Source organism: Mus caroli, chromosome 5 (assembly GCF_900094665.2).
Source record: "Mus caroli chromosome 5, CAROLI_EIJ_v1.1, whole genome shotgun sequence".
Taxonomy (NCBI): Eukaryota; Metazoa; Chordata; class Mammalia; order Rodentia; family Muridae; genus Mus; species Mus caroli.
In genome coordinates this window covers 123,906,863-123,923,610 of record NC_034574.1, presented here as the reverse complement: position 1 = coordinate 123,923,610, position 16,748 = coordinate 123,906,863, and the positions used below count along the sequence as shown (strand labels likewise).

Genomic DNA, 16,748 nt, shown 5'->3' with positions numbered 1-16,748 from the left:
GAGAGAGGGGAGAGAGGGGAGAGAGGGGAGAGAGGGGAGAGAGGGAGAGAGACAGAGAGAGAAACACAGTAACAGTGCTGTGTGGGGAAAACCATATAGAACTGCCAATCATACAGAGATGGAAGGGTGTTCATGATAAAAAGGCCTGGAGAGATGGCTCAGTACCTACTACTCTTGCAGAGGATCTGAGTTTCGATCCCAGAATCCATAGCAGGTGGCTCACAAACACCTAGAGCTCAGCTCTGGGGAACTTGACACCTTCTTCTGCCCTTCAAGGGCAGAGCACTCACATACACATATCTATAAATGGACACCTTTACATGAAAAAAAAAATCCTTAAAAGGAGAAAGAGATGGGGGAGGGGCTTGAAGGTTTGGCACTTTCTAGGGATAAGCCTCCATGCTAATTCCCTTGCCACACCTCTCCTGTTCACACAGACATCCAGACATCGTTATTGTGATTTTATTGCGAGTGAATGCATGAGAGGCATGCTGCACATTTGAAAACCCATACAGAGTATCCAGGGATATGGATCCCTCCGTAGAGTGCTTTCCAAATATGCACAAAGTCCCAGGCTCTATTCCTAATACTATATAAACCAGACATTTAGGTGAGAGGCTGCCTCTAATCTCAGCACTCAGCAGATATAGGCAGGAAGATTGGCAGTTTTAAGACAACCTGGGCTACACAGGAGACCAGGGCCAGCCTGGGCAACTTAACAGAAGAGTCTTAACATAAAAACACAACTGGACTAGGGCTGTATTTTGATTGGTAGAGAGCTTGCCTAACATGAAGGAGGCCCTGGGTCCGAGCCTCAGCCTCACATAAACTGGCTGTGGTTTTGTATGCTTATCATCCTAGCCCCAGAGGAGAGGAGGCAGGATCAGAAGTTCTTCCGGCTCCTTTCTTACACAGCAACTCTGAGGCCAGGCTGGGATACACGAGAGCCCATGTATCGCAAAACAAAACCATAAAAACTCACACGGTAGTCACAATCTCAAACTTGGGTAGTTCACGTGCATACGGGTGCCTCAGTTTCCCTCTGAGTTCCAGCCTTTGAATCTCTTCATTTTGGGGGTAGCTTTAGGCGTCTGCTGACCGAGGCACGCACCAGGGGAGAGGTTTGATTGGGACTTCTCTGCTTTGCAGGGCTGAGCCCGTTCTGTCCCGCATCCAGGAAAACCGGAAGCGGGTCATCCTCCCCTCCATCGATAACATCAAGCAGGACAACTTCGAAGTGCAGCGCTACGAGAACTCCGCCCATGGGTACAGCTGGGAGCTGTGGTGCATGTACATCAGCCCCCCGAAAGACTGGTGGGACGCAGGAGATCCCTCTCTCCCCATCAGGTCTGTGACAAGGATGCTCTGGTAGGGGAGGGGCGGGTAAAATCAGCCGTAGAGTGAGACTCCAGACTCAACGGTAAACCTGAGCCATGGAGAAGGGCTGGAAGAGCCCCCAGCAAAGGCTGCTGCAGTGGTGTGCAAGCAGCTCCTTGGGGAATAGCGGTGTCTTAGGGTCATAATTCCTTGCTGAGGGAGACGTTTGCGTTTTATTGCAGCAGCTACAGTTCCTAGGCACCGCTTTCCTATGGCTGCCATGAAAGTTTAAAATTGGTAATAATGTAATTTTTCATCCTTCCTCGAGTGTTACATAGCTTCACATTCTATGATCTTACCTACCCTTGGTTAACCTGTCTGAAAACACTAAATTATCTCAACCTCTTCGCTCAACATCAGTAATATAATGGCATCAACAAAGATTTTTTTTTTCCCAACAATGTCTTAGTCACAGGTTCCAGATATCAAGGTATGGAACAGGGCAGCGGGACGCATCCTTCTGTCTAGTAGCATCAAACTGAATTTTTGTTTCAATTTTTAATTTATTTATTAGTATTATTGGGCAAGGTATACCTGTGCCATTACATACATGTGGAGACCTAGGGACAACTTTGTAGACTCAGTTTTCTCTTTTCACCTTTATGTGGGTTCTGAGGATCAAAGTTAGTGTTTTAGGCATGCGCAAGGCCTGCATTTGCTGAACCAGCTTATCAGTCCCAAACTGACTCTTTGTGTGTGCGCACATGTGTCCATGTGTGTGTATGTGCGTGTGTGTGTGACACACACATCAGAGGATGTCACATCATTCCTCAGGCAACTTTATTTGAAACAATGACTCTCACTGAATGGAACTTCGCTGCATATGCCAAGTTAGCTGACCAGTGAGCTTCCAGGAATGTACCTGTGTGTGTGCACTTTATCCACTGAGCCATCTCCCCTGCCCCCAACTCTTAAAATAGCATTAATTCTATCTCCGGCATTAGAGGTGGGAAGGGCAGCTTCTCTTGGCCTGGCTTTAGAACAGATTTTCGGTATCAGTAGGAAAGCAAAAGGGAAGCACAGAACAGGAGTAAAGACTTTCTGTAGGTGAGTATGGCTTCCATCTTGGTTTGCAAACTTGTGATTAAACAAAGTGGGTTAGCTTTAAAAAAAAATCCCTATCATTAATGTCTGAGAAAAGCAACTTAAGGAAAATAAGATGTAGAAGGTTTCATTCACTATGTGGGGGGGAGGAGAGAGAGAGAGTGTGTGTGAGTGAGTGTATGTCTGTTTCCGCTGCCTTTCTCCTTTCCCCCTTCTTATTCCAACCAGCTACCCAGCTTTGTGAGATAGTGCTGCCGCCATTCAGGGCGGCTCTTCCCCTTTATCAATTCTCTCTGGGATGCCTTTATAAACACATCCAGAGATGTGCTTTGATAACGTCCTAGGTGTCTCTCAATCCAATCAAGTTGTCAACCAAGATTAACCACCTATTCTAGTTAAACTATCGACTGTTAATTTTAACTGTTAGTTTATTTTAATATTAACTGTTTAGTTAAGTTCAACTGTTGCTTTAACTGTTAGTTTGACAACAGCCTAAAGTCATCTGAGAAGAGAGTCTCAGATTGGCCTATGGACATATCAGTGGGAGATTGCCTTGACTGTTACGTTATGGAGGAGGACCCAGTCCACTGTGGGCAGAGCCATTCCCTGAGCAAGCAGTCCTAGAGTGCATAAGTAATATAACTAAGGGTGCGCTGGTGAGAAAGCCAGGAAACAGCCTCTCCAGGGTTTCTACTTCAGATTCCTTATGAGTTCCAGCCCCAACTTCCCTCAGCGATGAACTGTGACTTGGAAGGGTGAGCCAGACAAACCCGTTCCTTTGCTAAGTTGCCTTTTGGTTGGAATGTTTTATCACAGGCGGAAAGAAAAACAAAACAAAACAAACAACAGAACACCCTCACACCGGAGAAAAGTTTTGCGAAGTCTCCTGACTTTTCCTCCTCAAAGTAAAAGCTGAGAAGTTGCCTGGGAGGCGAACAACTAAGCAAAAAGCAAAGAAGGTGGAGTCTGAGCACCGAGCACCGCCTCAAAGGAGACAGTGTTGTAGCTCAGCTATTCCTACAATGCTCCAAATTGATTCCTTAACTGTCTTCAAGTCATAGTATAGGCAGGCTCCTGGCCGAGGTGTTATCTGAGAGCCGAGGTACAACCCCCATAGATACTCATTCCATCTGTAATAGGGAGCATGTGGAGACTCAGTGGCCTTCAGGACTTGCATTACGTTTCACACTTTTTTCATCAAATAAGCCTTACTCCCTAGTGCCCTTCTGGCATGGGGAGAGGCTGGTCCCCAGCTGTGACTGAAAGAATGTGAGGGGGTGCAATGGGGGTGGGGTGTGAACTGGTCACAGGGAGGAACATACATAGCCAAGTACCTTTGTGTGTGTGAGATCATGAAACAAGAGCACTGCTGCTGGCCCTTCACTAGGGTATGCCAGGCAAGTGGTCTCCCTCTCAGCCATTCATCAGCCCCTCACTGTAAAATTCTAGACAAGTGCTTCTCCTGAGCCATACCCCCAATTCCTGAATGGGGGTGGGGGGGTGGGAGGGTTCTTAGAAGAACTCCACTATGGATTCATAACCACCACCACCCCAGCTCTTTGCTGGGGGGTTCTAGGCATGCTTCCTTTTTTTAAAAAAAAAGATTTATTTATTATTATAAATAAGTATACTGTTGCTATCTTCAGACACACCAGAACAGGCAGTCAGATCTCATTATGGATGGTTGTGAGCCACCACATGGTTGCTGGGAATTGAACTCAGGACCTTTGAAAGAGCAGTCAGTGCTCTTAACGGCTGAGCCATCTCACCAGCCCCTAGGCATGCTTTCCTACACTGAGCCAAGCCTCTTGCTCCTCAGTGGACACTTGCTCTACCTCTGAGATGTATCTTCAGTCCCTCAGTGAAGGATTCTAAGCAAAACCACCAGCACTAAACTACATACACCCTTAGCCTAGGTGGAATGGCCCACAGACATTGGCTAGTCTGCATAGGAAGGCTCTGGGTGAGACAATAGCTTGTATCTCACAAGTTACTGTCACATTACCAGATGATTAATATGCACTTTAAAGACTCAAGAACACAGAGTTGTGATCCTGAGCCATTAATATTACATGATTCTCTGATGTACAGAATGGAAGCATGCATCGGCAGTCCCCTCAGCGCGCATCTTCACTTATCAGACACTTAATTTGTTAATGGTTGATGGGGAGATTTAATTGTCGGAAAGGAGTTTTATGGGCCTTCTGATGTCATTAAGCTGATATAATGTGCTTTCTTAATCATGAGGCCATGGTAATTTCTCCTCCATCCAATGATGCCAAGATGCTAGTGGTTATGTCTGTAGTCCATTAAAGGGACAGAGAGCCTGTCGTATTCCAAATAGCATAGACTAGGTAAAGCTTTGAATACCAGATTTCCAGGTAGGAGATGTCATATAAGAAGTTCTACCCCAGGAGCTAGAGAGATGATGCAGCGGTTAAGAGTATTTGCTACTCTGGCAGAGGACCCCAGGCACAGTTTCTAGAGTCTTCATTTGGCAGCATACAACCGTGTGTAATTCCAGCTTCAGGAAATCTAGCGCCCTCTTCTGGCCTCCATGGACACTGCACTCATGTGCATAAATCACAGACACACATACGTGCATGTAAATAAAAACAGCAAAGTTTTGCTTTAAGGGAACATAGTTCACTACTTTCTTTTGTTCTAGTATTAAGTACTGAAGCTAGGGTTTCATGAGCACTACACAGGGGATCCACCACTGAGCAACATCATGGCCCTTTTATATTTTTACTTTGGATTTGAGGGCAGGGTCTTTTTAAGTTACATATGCTGGTCCCGAACTCATTCTTTAGGCCAGACAGGTCTTGAACTTGTGTTCCCCTGCCTCAGCCTCCAGAACAGCTGACAGACCTGCATCAAGAAGTCTAGCCTATATCGTTCTTTTCATTTGACCTAAAGAGCTGTTTGCCAGGGTTTCCTGTTGGTTCCCTGTCCTTGCTTGTTTATAGCTGAGCTTCAAGTGAAATTGAAGTGACCTCCTTTTCAAAGAGAACATAAAGGTTGGAGTTAGGGATGGTTAGAAAATATATCCTGCCCAAGGAGGCACCTGCTCCCAGCCCCATGTGATACCATACAGAGAACCAAAATGCTTGGCTCCCCAGCCTTTTAAAAACTCTTCTCTTAGTGTCTATGTACATGTTATCTATGTGAGTTTTATCCCACATGTGTATAGGTGCCCTTAAAGTTAAGAAAGGGGTATCAGATTTCTTAGAGCTGGATTACAGTTATATAGCGGGACTTTCTCAGACCCACCAGTGATATAAATAATGATACAGTGGCTTCTATTACACTTTAAAGCCTAGGCCTTTTGCTTGGGTAGTTTCCCAGCTAGCTCATCTTACTTAACCTGATGATCTAGCCTACAACCTGCCACATGGCTAGCTCTTTACCTTTCTATCCTCAGCTCTGGTGCATGCCTGCTCCATCTATGTCTGCTCTCACATCTTCTGCTTCTGCTTCCTTCTCCTGCATCACTCTGTCTCCGGAAGTTCTGCCCTCCTCCTTCCTGCCCTAGCTATTGGCTATCAGCTCTTTATTATAACCAATCAGCAGCAAGACATCACTAAACTACCTTTAGGCTGGTGAGGAAGGACAAATATTTGCAAAATAGAAAACCCACTGATGGGGCACACACCTGACAATAGCAAAATCCTGCCAGAATTTAGCTCTCAGATTGAGACATACCAATGTGAAGAAAGGTTAGCCCAAACACAGTTGGTTGTGAGCTGCCCCACCCAGATGTTAGAGATGAAACAAAAGTCCTCTGAAAGAGCAGCAGGCTCCCTTAATCACAGAGCCAAGTCTTCAGCCATACATACATTTTTTCTTCTTTTGAAGTGTGACCTAATGGAGACCAGATCTTGAACTTGCTTTGAAGCTGATGACTAAATTCTTATCTTCCTACCTTCACTTTCAGAATGCTGGGACTATGTGAGACCTGGGCTAGAACCCAGGGCTTTGTGTATACTAGGCACATGTTATACCACTCAAGCTATATCCTCAGCTCGAGGTCCCTGGACTTTTAAAGAGAAACTATTAGTAGATCTTTTGTGAAATCTGACTTCAAATGTCAAAGTCTGTACCATGCTTCCAAGTGGAGATGCAGAGCTGGGGGTAAGATGGCTCAGGGGAGAGATCACTTGTTTCGTATGTGGGCTTTATTATCCAGAACCTCCTGAAGCTGGATGCAGTAGCACACATTTGTAATCTCCGTACTTTAAAGAAAGATCCATGCATTTATTTTATTTTATTTATTTATTTATTTGGTTTTTTTTAGACAGGGTTTCTCTGTGTAAGCCCTGGCTGTCCTGGAACTCACTTTGTAGACCAGGCTGGCCTTGAACTCAGAAATCCGCCTGCCTCTGCCTCCCAAGTGCTGGGATTAAAGGCATGCGCCACCACCTCCTGGCTTTCATGCATTTATTATGTGTATGCTTACGGGAATATTCCTGAATAAGTTTGTGTGCACTCTATGCACACAGTAGCCTTTGGTGGCCAGAAGGGGCATCAGATCCCTGGAGCTGGAGTAACTCACAGTTGTGCCTGCTGTGGATGCTGAGAACTGAACCTGAGTTGTCAGCAAGAGCCATAAGCATTCCCAACCTCTGAGGCATCTCTTCAGACCCAGTCCCAGCACCTGCACAGTAAGATGAAAGGCAGCGATAGGAAATTCTCTGGGTGTTTGTTATGGTAGTTTGGATGAAAATGACCCCCATAGGCTCATAGGGAGGGGCATTGTTTGAAAGGATTAGGACCTGTGGTCTTGGTGGTGTAGGTGTGGCCTTGTTGGAGGATGTGTATTACTGGAGGTGGGCTTTGAGGTTTCAGAAGCTCAAGCCAGTCCCAGTGGCTCATTCTGTCTTCCTGCTGCCTGCCAATAAAGATGTAGAACTCTCAGCTCCCTCTCCAGCACCATGTCTGACTGTTTCCTTGCCATGATGACAATGGATTGAACCTCTGAACCTGTAAGCTGGCCCCAAATAAATGCTTTTCTTCATAAGAGTTGATGTGGTCATGGTGTCTGTTCACAGCAATAAAACTCTACTATGACACTTGTGGACCACGTACTCTGGTGTATACAGCAGCAAACAACAAAGGGACCCTGTCTCAAACAAGACAGAGAGTGAGGGTTGACAACTTAGATTGTCCTGACAATCACATACACACACACACACACACACACACACACACACACACACACACATGTGCACACATATATACACAGATTAAAAATAACAAGTGGCATTTAACTATTAGGGAGTGGCACTAGTGTATTAAATGTTTTGTCCTTGTAAGAATTGCTACGGTCATGGTGTCTCTTCACAGCAGTGGAATTCCTAACTAAGACACTATGTAAGAAAATAGGTGGCTTTGTTGGTTTGGGCTTGGAAGGAGGAGGAAGGAGGTAGATTCCTGAGAGTCTGTGACCAGCCAGCCTAGGCAACTTTATTAGCTTCATGTTCAATGAGAGAGCCTGTCTCCAAACACAAGGTAGATGGTATCATAAAGGACACCTGAGGTTGACCTACGGCTTCCACAAGCATGAGCACACACATACAAAATGCACCTGCACACTACACTCGAGTGTGTGTGCACACATGAATACAATTCTTTTGAATGAACTAAAATCCTATTTGTCTTAACATTATGTAGATGTTCATGGAAAATCAGCCAAATGAGAGCAGAGAGGGAGCACATATCTATCCTCAAGGACTCTAAACTGGGTGCACCATGAATTTATAAATGCTGGCTCAGTCCAGCAGCTGAGTTCCAGAGCTGTCAACTTTACATCTGCTGATCTGAGCGTTTCTTTCCAGCTGTGAGACACCCCCCTCCCCAGACTCTTACTAGGAGAGGACCAGAAACATGTGCTGGTATGGTGTCTGAAGGGAGAATTTCACCGCACCTTGCTTTTGGAGCCTCATCTGAGCACCTCACTAGGCATCTCCTGTGAGTTGACAGTGGGACCTCCCTGTTCTGTGTTAGGTGACCTTGTAATTAGTGACACTGCTCGTTAATAACCAATTCAAGATGATGAGTAACAATTAGCAATCCTTAATCCAACATGTAATTTCAGGATAAATTATAAGGTACGGGAGTGTCAGAGCCTGTGAGCATCGTTGAGTTGAAAGAATTGCCCTGGATGTGCAGAGCTGCTGAGATTTCACATTCTGTGCTGAGATATATGGAAGGGGAGACGGCTACTTTTCTCTCCCGAGAGGGGGAATATGACAGGCTTACACAAGAGGAACCCTTCAAGTGACAAAGCAGCCTTTTTTTTTTTTTTTTTTGGCTTTAAAATACATATCTTTTTCTATGTATCAGCATATATATTTTAAGCATTAACTAAGCTCAGCTTTATGGTAGGTACTTCCACAGGGACAGTCCTGGTTAAATGACAAGATTCTTACCCTGAAAGAGTTTGCAGACTGAGCTGGGGAGGTTGCTGGGGGCAGGGCGGTGCTTGTAATCTTGCCTTCAGAACTGATGTTAAACAGGCCTGGCCTGATAGTTTGGTTTTACAATCTAAGAGCTGGCAGAGATGGGATTCCTTAAGGCTGGCTGGCTGGATGGATGGATGGATGGCTGGATGGATGGATGGATGGTGAGCCCAGCCAAATTGTGGGAACTCTAGGTCAGTCTAGACCCTGCCTCATGAAAACAAGGTAGATGGCACCTGAGGAATGAAGTGTCAAGTCAACCTGTGGACTTCTGGACTCCACATGGGCATGCTCATACCTGCATCTGTGCATACCTGCATACCCACTTCCCTCCCTCCCTCCATCCCTCACACATCTCCTACACACACACACACACACACACACACACACACACACACACGGCTTGACTATAGACACTGTTTGAGTTAGTGGAGATTTGTGGAAGGAGGATGGATTTTGTGAGTGGGGTTGGAGGAAGAACCTCAATTAACATTAGAATTTTCCCTGTGCAGTGTTACAGTTTTGATGTCAGATATCTCTAATGTCTCATAGTTGTTGAAAGTTTGGTCCCCAGATGGTGGCATCACTTGAGAGTGCTTTGATTAACTTCATAGGTAGATTAACCTGTTGATGAATGGGCTTCTAGGAGGTCCCATCTTGTATCTGGTTCAGTGTGTGTGTGTGTGTGTGTGTGTGTGTGTGTGTCCCTCTCCTGTTCTCTCTCTGGTGCTTTCTTGCTCTCTCCATCTTCTCATTTGCTTGTTCTCGCTCTTTCTCTGGTTTTCTCTTTGTCTCTCCCTTTCTCAGTCTCTCTCCTTCCTTCTTGTATGGACTTGTGCACTCAAGTTCTTTCTCTCATTTAATCTGTCTTTCTCCTCTTCCTCTTCCTCCTCCTCTTCCTCCTTCTTTCTACTTCTCTCCCTCCTCCTTCCTCTTCCTCCTTGCCTTCCTCTTCTTCCTCCTCTTCTTCCTCCTCTACTCTTCCTTCTCCTCCTTTCCTCCTCCTTCATGTCTACCTTCTTTTATCTTCCTCCTCCCCCTACTTCCTGGCCACCATAAAGTGAGCCACTTTCCTCCACCATACCCTCTGCCATAATGTTCTTTCTCACCACAACCTAAAAGATACAAGTTTCTTGGACATGAAAACAAACACACAAACACACAAATAAACAAAGAGGATGAAAGACTTATTCTGGTGTGAGTTTAGAACTTTTGGCTCATGGTTGGCAGGGGCTGTTGGTCTTTCTGGCATTGGGGTACCAGTGTTGCCATATAGTGATGGATTAAGACAGGCTGAAGGACAGCATGTCTAGAGGAAAGGGAAGTTGGTCAGATGATCTGTGCTGGACAAAATGAAGCCCATCATGGTTCGTCAGGTCTCTTAGCCATTCGCCTAGCCTGCACAGCATATTCCACAATCTTCTACTCATAGGGCTCTGTTTTCTCCTCCTCCTCCTCTTCCTCATTTTCTTCATACTCATTGTGTGTGGGGGAACATGTGTGCACGTGTATATGCATGATGGCATGAGTGTTGATGTCAGAAGGCTGCTTCTCTCCTAAGATGTGGGTCTTTGGAATAGAACCCATATCCTCAAGCTTGGCAGCAAGCATCTTTACCACTGAGCCATCTTGCCTGTCCAAAGGAGTGATGTTTTTAGGTGTCAAGGGTACAGGAAACCAAACAATACCCTCTTCCCATGCCAGCCTCTCCAGAAACTGTTTATGACCATATGGAAGCATGTTTGCAGTCATTGTGAACATGCTTTGGAGTGAAATCAACTCGAACAATTGACATTGTCTGGTCCTTTGAATACCTACCCTAGTTAGCTCACTATTCCCTTTTTGCACTGAACTGTTGGGCCTGCAACTACACAGCTTTCTACTGGAAGCAAAATTCCTAGGTAGTGCCCTGAGGCTTTAGCAACATTTGCAAAAGAATCACTCTTCCATTTGACAAGGGGGAAGAGACCTGTCTCCATCAGTAAACACTGACAGCTCACAGTAGCAGATAAATTAATCTGAACCTCATAGCAAAGGAAATGGCCCTTTACCTCAGCAAAGAGATCCCAATGTGTGAGCTGCCTCAGAGTAGAGGAGCTTTATTTAAAAGTGAGCGATTTTTAAAAATGGGAGACGCTTTACCCTTGAGTTAAGAGTGAGGTTTCTGAGGCATAGCTTGGACATAAATTGGGAAACCAGGGTACCATTAATTTTATCAAGTTGATTTGGCAAAGGGGGATCAATGGGATTCTCATTCCTCTATTGCAGGCAATTGGGTCCAGCTGTGGGAAATGTGGGCGGTAGCCATTTTCAGGTTTTGTTTGGGGTGTGAAGTGCGTGCCTATGTGAAGTATATACACACGTGTGCAGGTTTGTAGAGGGCAGGGAAGAACATAGGGTATCCCACTCTATCACTTTCTACCTTATTTGCTTGATACAAAGTCTCCCAGTGCATCTGGAGCTAGGCTAGTGGCTGTCCAGTCTCAGGGATCCTCTTGTCCCTTTCTCTCGTGTTACTAAGATTACAGACCTGTGTGCAGCTGCCACACCCAACGGTGGGTGCAGAGATTCAAACTCAGATCCTTATGCTGTATAACAAGCGCTCTCACCCACTTGGATATCTCCCCAGCCCCTACAGCTTTTACTTTGTTCATTCCTCTATATAGTGCTGGGGATTGGACCCAGGACCTTGTCCCACTAAAATATGTTGGTCTGCAGACCTTTGTTTTTATTTTGAGATGGAGTCTTACTAAGTTTTCCTGACTGATATCAAACTCTCTGTGAAGTTCAGGATGGCTTCAAACCCTCAATGCTCCTGCCTTAGCCTTCCAAGTAGCTGGGATGACAAACCTGCACCTCATACACAAGCCTTAATCCCCTTTCCAGATAATTCCAGGATGTGTTATGTTCCTAACCCTTCCACATGCTCTCCTTCTCCTGACTTTTCTTCCCATTCCTCATTTATTCCTCCACTCTCAAAGACCAAAAGGTACATTTGTGTGACTCTCAGCTTGAGTTCAGAGCAGAAAGTAACTTGGGCTAACTTCTTATTCCCTCTGATGAAGAGAAGCTGCTTGCTGGCTTGCTCACAGACTCACGCTTAGCTAGCTTTCTTATATAGCTTGCCTAGGGAATAGTGCTGCCGGTTGTGGGCTGAACCCTCTTGCATCAATTAGCAATCAAGACAATGCCCTTCAGACATGGTCACAGGTCAAACTGTTATGCACAGTTCTTCAGCTTAGGCTCTCTTCTTAGATGACTCTGTGTTTCATCAAGTTGACAATTAAAGCTAACAAGGACATCAGATATTTAGTCACAGCAACCCAGAGAGTAGCTAACAACTTTACCATGGCTCTTACTAAACCTTACATTTAAAAAACTGGTGTTGTAGACACAAAGCTAGCTTTGAAGGCAGATCTTACCTACTTTCTTGTTTGTTGCAATGTAAGAATATATGACCATTTCACTTCTGTTAGGTCAAGAAGAATGTAAACAGAACTGGAAACAGTGGCATTTAACTTTTGTCTTAGCTAGGGTTTTTATTGCTGTGAAGCAAGGCAACTCTTATAAAGGACATTTAATTAGTTTTAGCTTACAGGTTCAGAGGTTCAGTCCATTATCATCAAGATGGGAAACATGGCAGTATCCAGGCAGACATAGTGCTGGAGGAGCCAAGAGTTCAACATCTTGATCTTAAGGAAGCCAGAAGACTATTTTCCACATTGGGCAGAGCTTGAGCCTAGGAGCCCTCAAAGCCTGCCTATACAGTGACACACTTCCTCCGACAAGACCACACTTTCTAATAGTGCCACTCCCTGGGACAAGCATATTGAAACCACCACATTCTGCTCCCTGGATCCCATAGGCTTGTTCAAACATATGCATCTATGGGAGTCATATCTAGCCAGAGCATAATGAAAAATATATTTAGTCCAACTTCAAAAGTTCCCATAGTCTATAGCAGTCTCAACAATGTTAAAAGTCCAAAGTTCAAAGTCTTTTCTCAGATTCATCCAATCACTTAACTGTATTCTCTTATAAAATCAAAATTGAAAAGCAGATCACATACCTCCAACATCACAGGATATATATTACCATTCCAAATCATCATAGAGAGAAAATACTGGACCACAGCAAGACCAAAACCCAGCTGGGCAAACTCCAAACTCTGCATCTCCATGTCTGATGCCAAAGCACAAACTTCTTTCTTTTGGACTGGCTCCATACCTTGTTAGCAGCTTTCTTCAGCAGGTATCCCATGGCTCTGACATCTCTAACATCTTGGGGTCTCCAAGGCAACTTCCTTCCACACATGATCTTCTGGGCTCCTCCAAAGGGCTTGGGTCACATCCAGCTCTGTTCTCTGTAACACTCCAGGCTCTAATTGCCTCCACTCCACTGCTGCTGCTGTTCTTGGTGATCATCCCATGGTACTGGCATCTCCAATATGCAGGAGTCTTCCACTGCAACTACACTTTACCAGTTGCCTCTCATAGGCTCCCTTCATGGTGCCAAGCCTAAACTTTGCATGACCTCTTCAGTTATGAGCCTTCAACTACAACTGAGTCTATACCTTCACCAATGGCTTTCTCTGACCTCTCACAGGGCAAGACTCAGTAGCTCTCCATGATCCCTTCCTTCATGCCTTCAAAACCCATACCACCTGGGTGATTCTTACACATTACCAAAGTCCAGTTGCAGCATGAGGTGTCTCTTGCTATTTCTAGAGCACAGCTTCTTCGTGCTCTCAGAAAATACTTCCCAGAAGATTTCACCCCAGTGATGGTGGTCTCTTTTTAATCACCACTAATTTCTTAACTTGAGCTAACCAGCATCAATTGTCCCAGTAGTCCCCTCCATTTTTGACTCTAAAGCCAGAACTACATGGCTGAAGCTGCCAAGTTCTGCTACTTGCTGGAACAAGAACATGGCCACCTTGTTTTATTACATTATCACCAACTTTCTGTTTTCCAACTCCTTCACTGCCTAAGCTTGGCTGTCCTAGAACTTGCTCTGTTGACTGACCTTGACCTAAGACGACCGCATGCTGTCTTCTGAATGCCGGGATTAAAGATGTGTACCACCAGGTCTGGACCTAAACTTTCCACTACTTGGAACTTGCTCCATGCCAGACTGGCCTTGATCTTGGAAATCTGCTTGCTTCTGTCTCCTACAATTAAAGGTATGTGTACCACTCACCATGCCTGGGCCTAAGCTTCTCATTGTCATAGCTCCTCAAAATCCAGATCAAAAGCCTGTGTTTTCCAGCCTCAAGATTTGTGTCGCAGGTGTGCCCTCCGTTTCTGGATTGTAGTTCACATCAGATGAAAAGTCCAAATGAAAACAATAACAGCCTGGATATAACTATCTCAGTTTGACTGCAAAAACATAAACAATACACTTAGCTGGGTGGGATCTTTCCCCAAAGTCACCACTCCTTAGTCTGTTGAATATCCTTGAACACAGGATTTAGGTTCATTACATTTTCTGGTGTCCTTTTATTACTTGAACCATACATTTTGTATTTATTTTGTCTTTCTAAGCTTGCTATGCTTGATCAAAATGCTGTTCATGAGAGTAAAACAGAACAAAGCCTAGGCTTTTTTGAAACTTCCTTTGTCAATACAATTACTATAAATTACTTTATCTTAGCCTCAGGCAGACTCTTGTACAAGGGCAAAAAGCAGCAACATTCTTCACCAAAACTTCATAAGAATGATCTCCAGAATTCAAATCACCCTCAGCACCAATGTCTTCTATATTCCTACTAGGATGACCAGTTAAGTCCCACTTAAAGCATTCCGTTGCTTTCCAAATCCAAAGTCCAAAAATCCATGTTCCTCCAAGCAAAAACATGATCAGGCCTATTACAGCAATAAGTCTTACTTAGGGTTTCCATTTCTGTGAAGAGACACCATGACCTAAAGAACTCTTATAAAGAACAACATTTAATTGGAGCTGGCTTACAGGTTCAGAGATTCAGTCCATCAAGGTGGGAAACAAGGCAGTGTCCAGGCAAACATAGTGCTGGAGAAGGAGCTGAGAGTTCTACTTCTTGATACAAAGGCAGCCAGGAGAAGATTATCTTCCAGACAGCTAGGAGAAGAGTCTCAAAGCCCACCCCCACAGTGATGCACTTCCTCCAACAAAGCCACACTTCCTACGCCAATCGGAATCAAACCACCACACCTGTCATGCCAGTTCCTTGGGAGGCTGGGGGAGAAGACTGCAATTTAGAGAAAAGTGTGGGCTACAGAATGACCTCAAGGACAGGCTATGTAACTTGATAAAATCAGTGGCTGTAGCTTTGTGATAGAGCATTTCCCTAGTATCCCCAAGTAAGGGACTGGGAGTGTGGCCCAATAGTTCAGCACCTGCCTAGAATCACCCAGTAAGAAGCTGGTAGTGTTGCTCAGTGGTACAGCATATGCCAGAATCCCCCAGTGAGGAGCTGGAATGTGACTCAGAAATAGAGTGCCTGTCTAATATATACAAGGCCCGTGGTTGAATTATTAGTGCTGTGAAAGGGAAAAAAGAGAGAGAAGAAAGGAAATGAAAATTTACTTTCGTACGTAGGAAGCTGGTAAATTCTGATAGTGGCTCTTCCAACATCTTTTCAAATAACACACGATGTTTTCATCCTATTGTTCCCAATGAATTTTTAAGACCCCAGAAGTGTCCAGCCAACTTTCTCAAACTAGAAAAATGTGGGCTGACACCTTGCAACATCTAGTTGGAATTATAGGTTATAGTCCTTCTTTTTTTGTTGTTGCTGTTGCCAAAGTGACTCTAAAAATAACTGCTGCTACCAGGCACCCTGGCCATCAGGAGCAATCTACTTCATTCCTTGTGAGAACCCTGGGCTCCTGTAACATGAAGTCATTCCTCTGGCATGTTCTCAGGCAGGATAGAGGTTGTGACAAGCTTGTTTTACTGATAAGAACAGCATAACCACCACACAAACCTGCTTGTGCAGTGGACCCTTCAAAGGCCCTTGAGAACAGGCAACTTGTGAGGCCAGGTGTAGCTCATCCTCATGGGAGGCCCTTCATAGACTTGGTTGGGTGCCCTGGGAGGCTTTTTTGGAGTCTGACTTCAGTGCAAGAAGTTCAATGGGCTCAGAGATGCCAAAGAAGTTTCCCCTTAAAGGAAGAAGCAGAATTGTTCCCTCGATGTCTTTTATTAACTGGACTTCCTACTGCGGTAGCTGTGGTGAGTGTGGGAGGGCTGGCCTTACAGGTGAGCTGTTTGGAGGTATAAACAGCTCTGAGGTCTCCCTTGCATGGACGAGTTCTGGGGAAGGTTGTCCTCTGGAAGTCAACTGCATTTCCAGTCTGAAGTCAGCTTGGTTCAAGTTGTGAGTTGATTTCTCTTTTCTTTTTCTTTCTTTCCTTCTTTATATTTTAGTGTGGGTGTGCTTTGGGTACTGGATATTGGACTAAGAGCCTTGGCTAGGCAAATACTTTACAACTGAGCTACACCCCTAGCTACTCAAACGTAGATTCTACGTAAATGCTTTACCACTGATGTCCATGCACAGAGCAGAAGTGAACTATTGTGCTGTTCACCATGGGGGCTGTGGATGGAGTGTGCCCCACAGATGGCCTCACAGTCTCCATCTGGGGCATCCTCTACAAGGGGAACATGATATTCCAGGAAGCCATGCGGCAGGCCACGCCCCCAGCTACCCACATTCCCAGCCCTTCCCTGGGGATTCTAAGCAAGTGCTTTACCACTCAGTCACTCCCCTGCCCCCATTCCCTATATCCCTAGCCTTTCACTGGTGGATTCTAGGCAAGTACTCCACCATAGAGCCATTCTCCCATCCCTAAATTTGTAAATCTTTTTTTTTTTTTTTTTTTTTTT

General features: G+C 45.0%; 1 protein-coding gene across 1 annotated transcript in view; it reads left to right on the top strand.

The window, feature by feature from the left end:
* Galnt17 (polypeptide N-acetylgalactosaminyltransferase 17) overlaps positions 1 to 16,748 on the top strand; it is a 429,898-nt gene that overhangs the window by 224,226 nt on the left and 188,924 nt on the right. Inside the window, exon 5 of the mRNA XM_021162564.2 lies at positions 1,150 to 1,347. Coding sequence (XP_021018223.1) covers positions 1,150 to 1,347 — 198 coding nt within the window. The remainder of the gene's footprint in view (positions 1 to 1,149; positions 1,348 to 16,748) is intronic.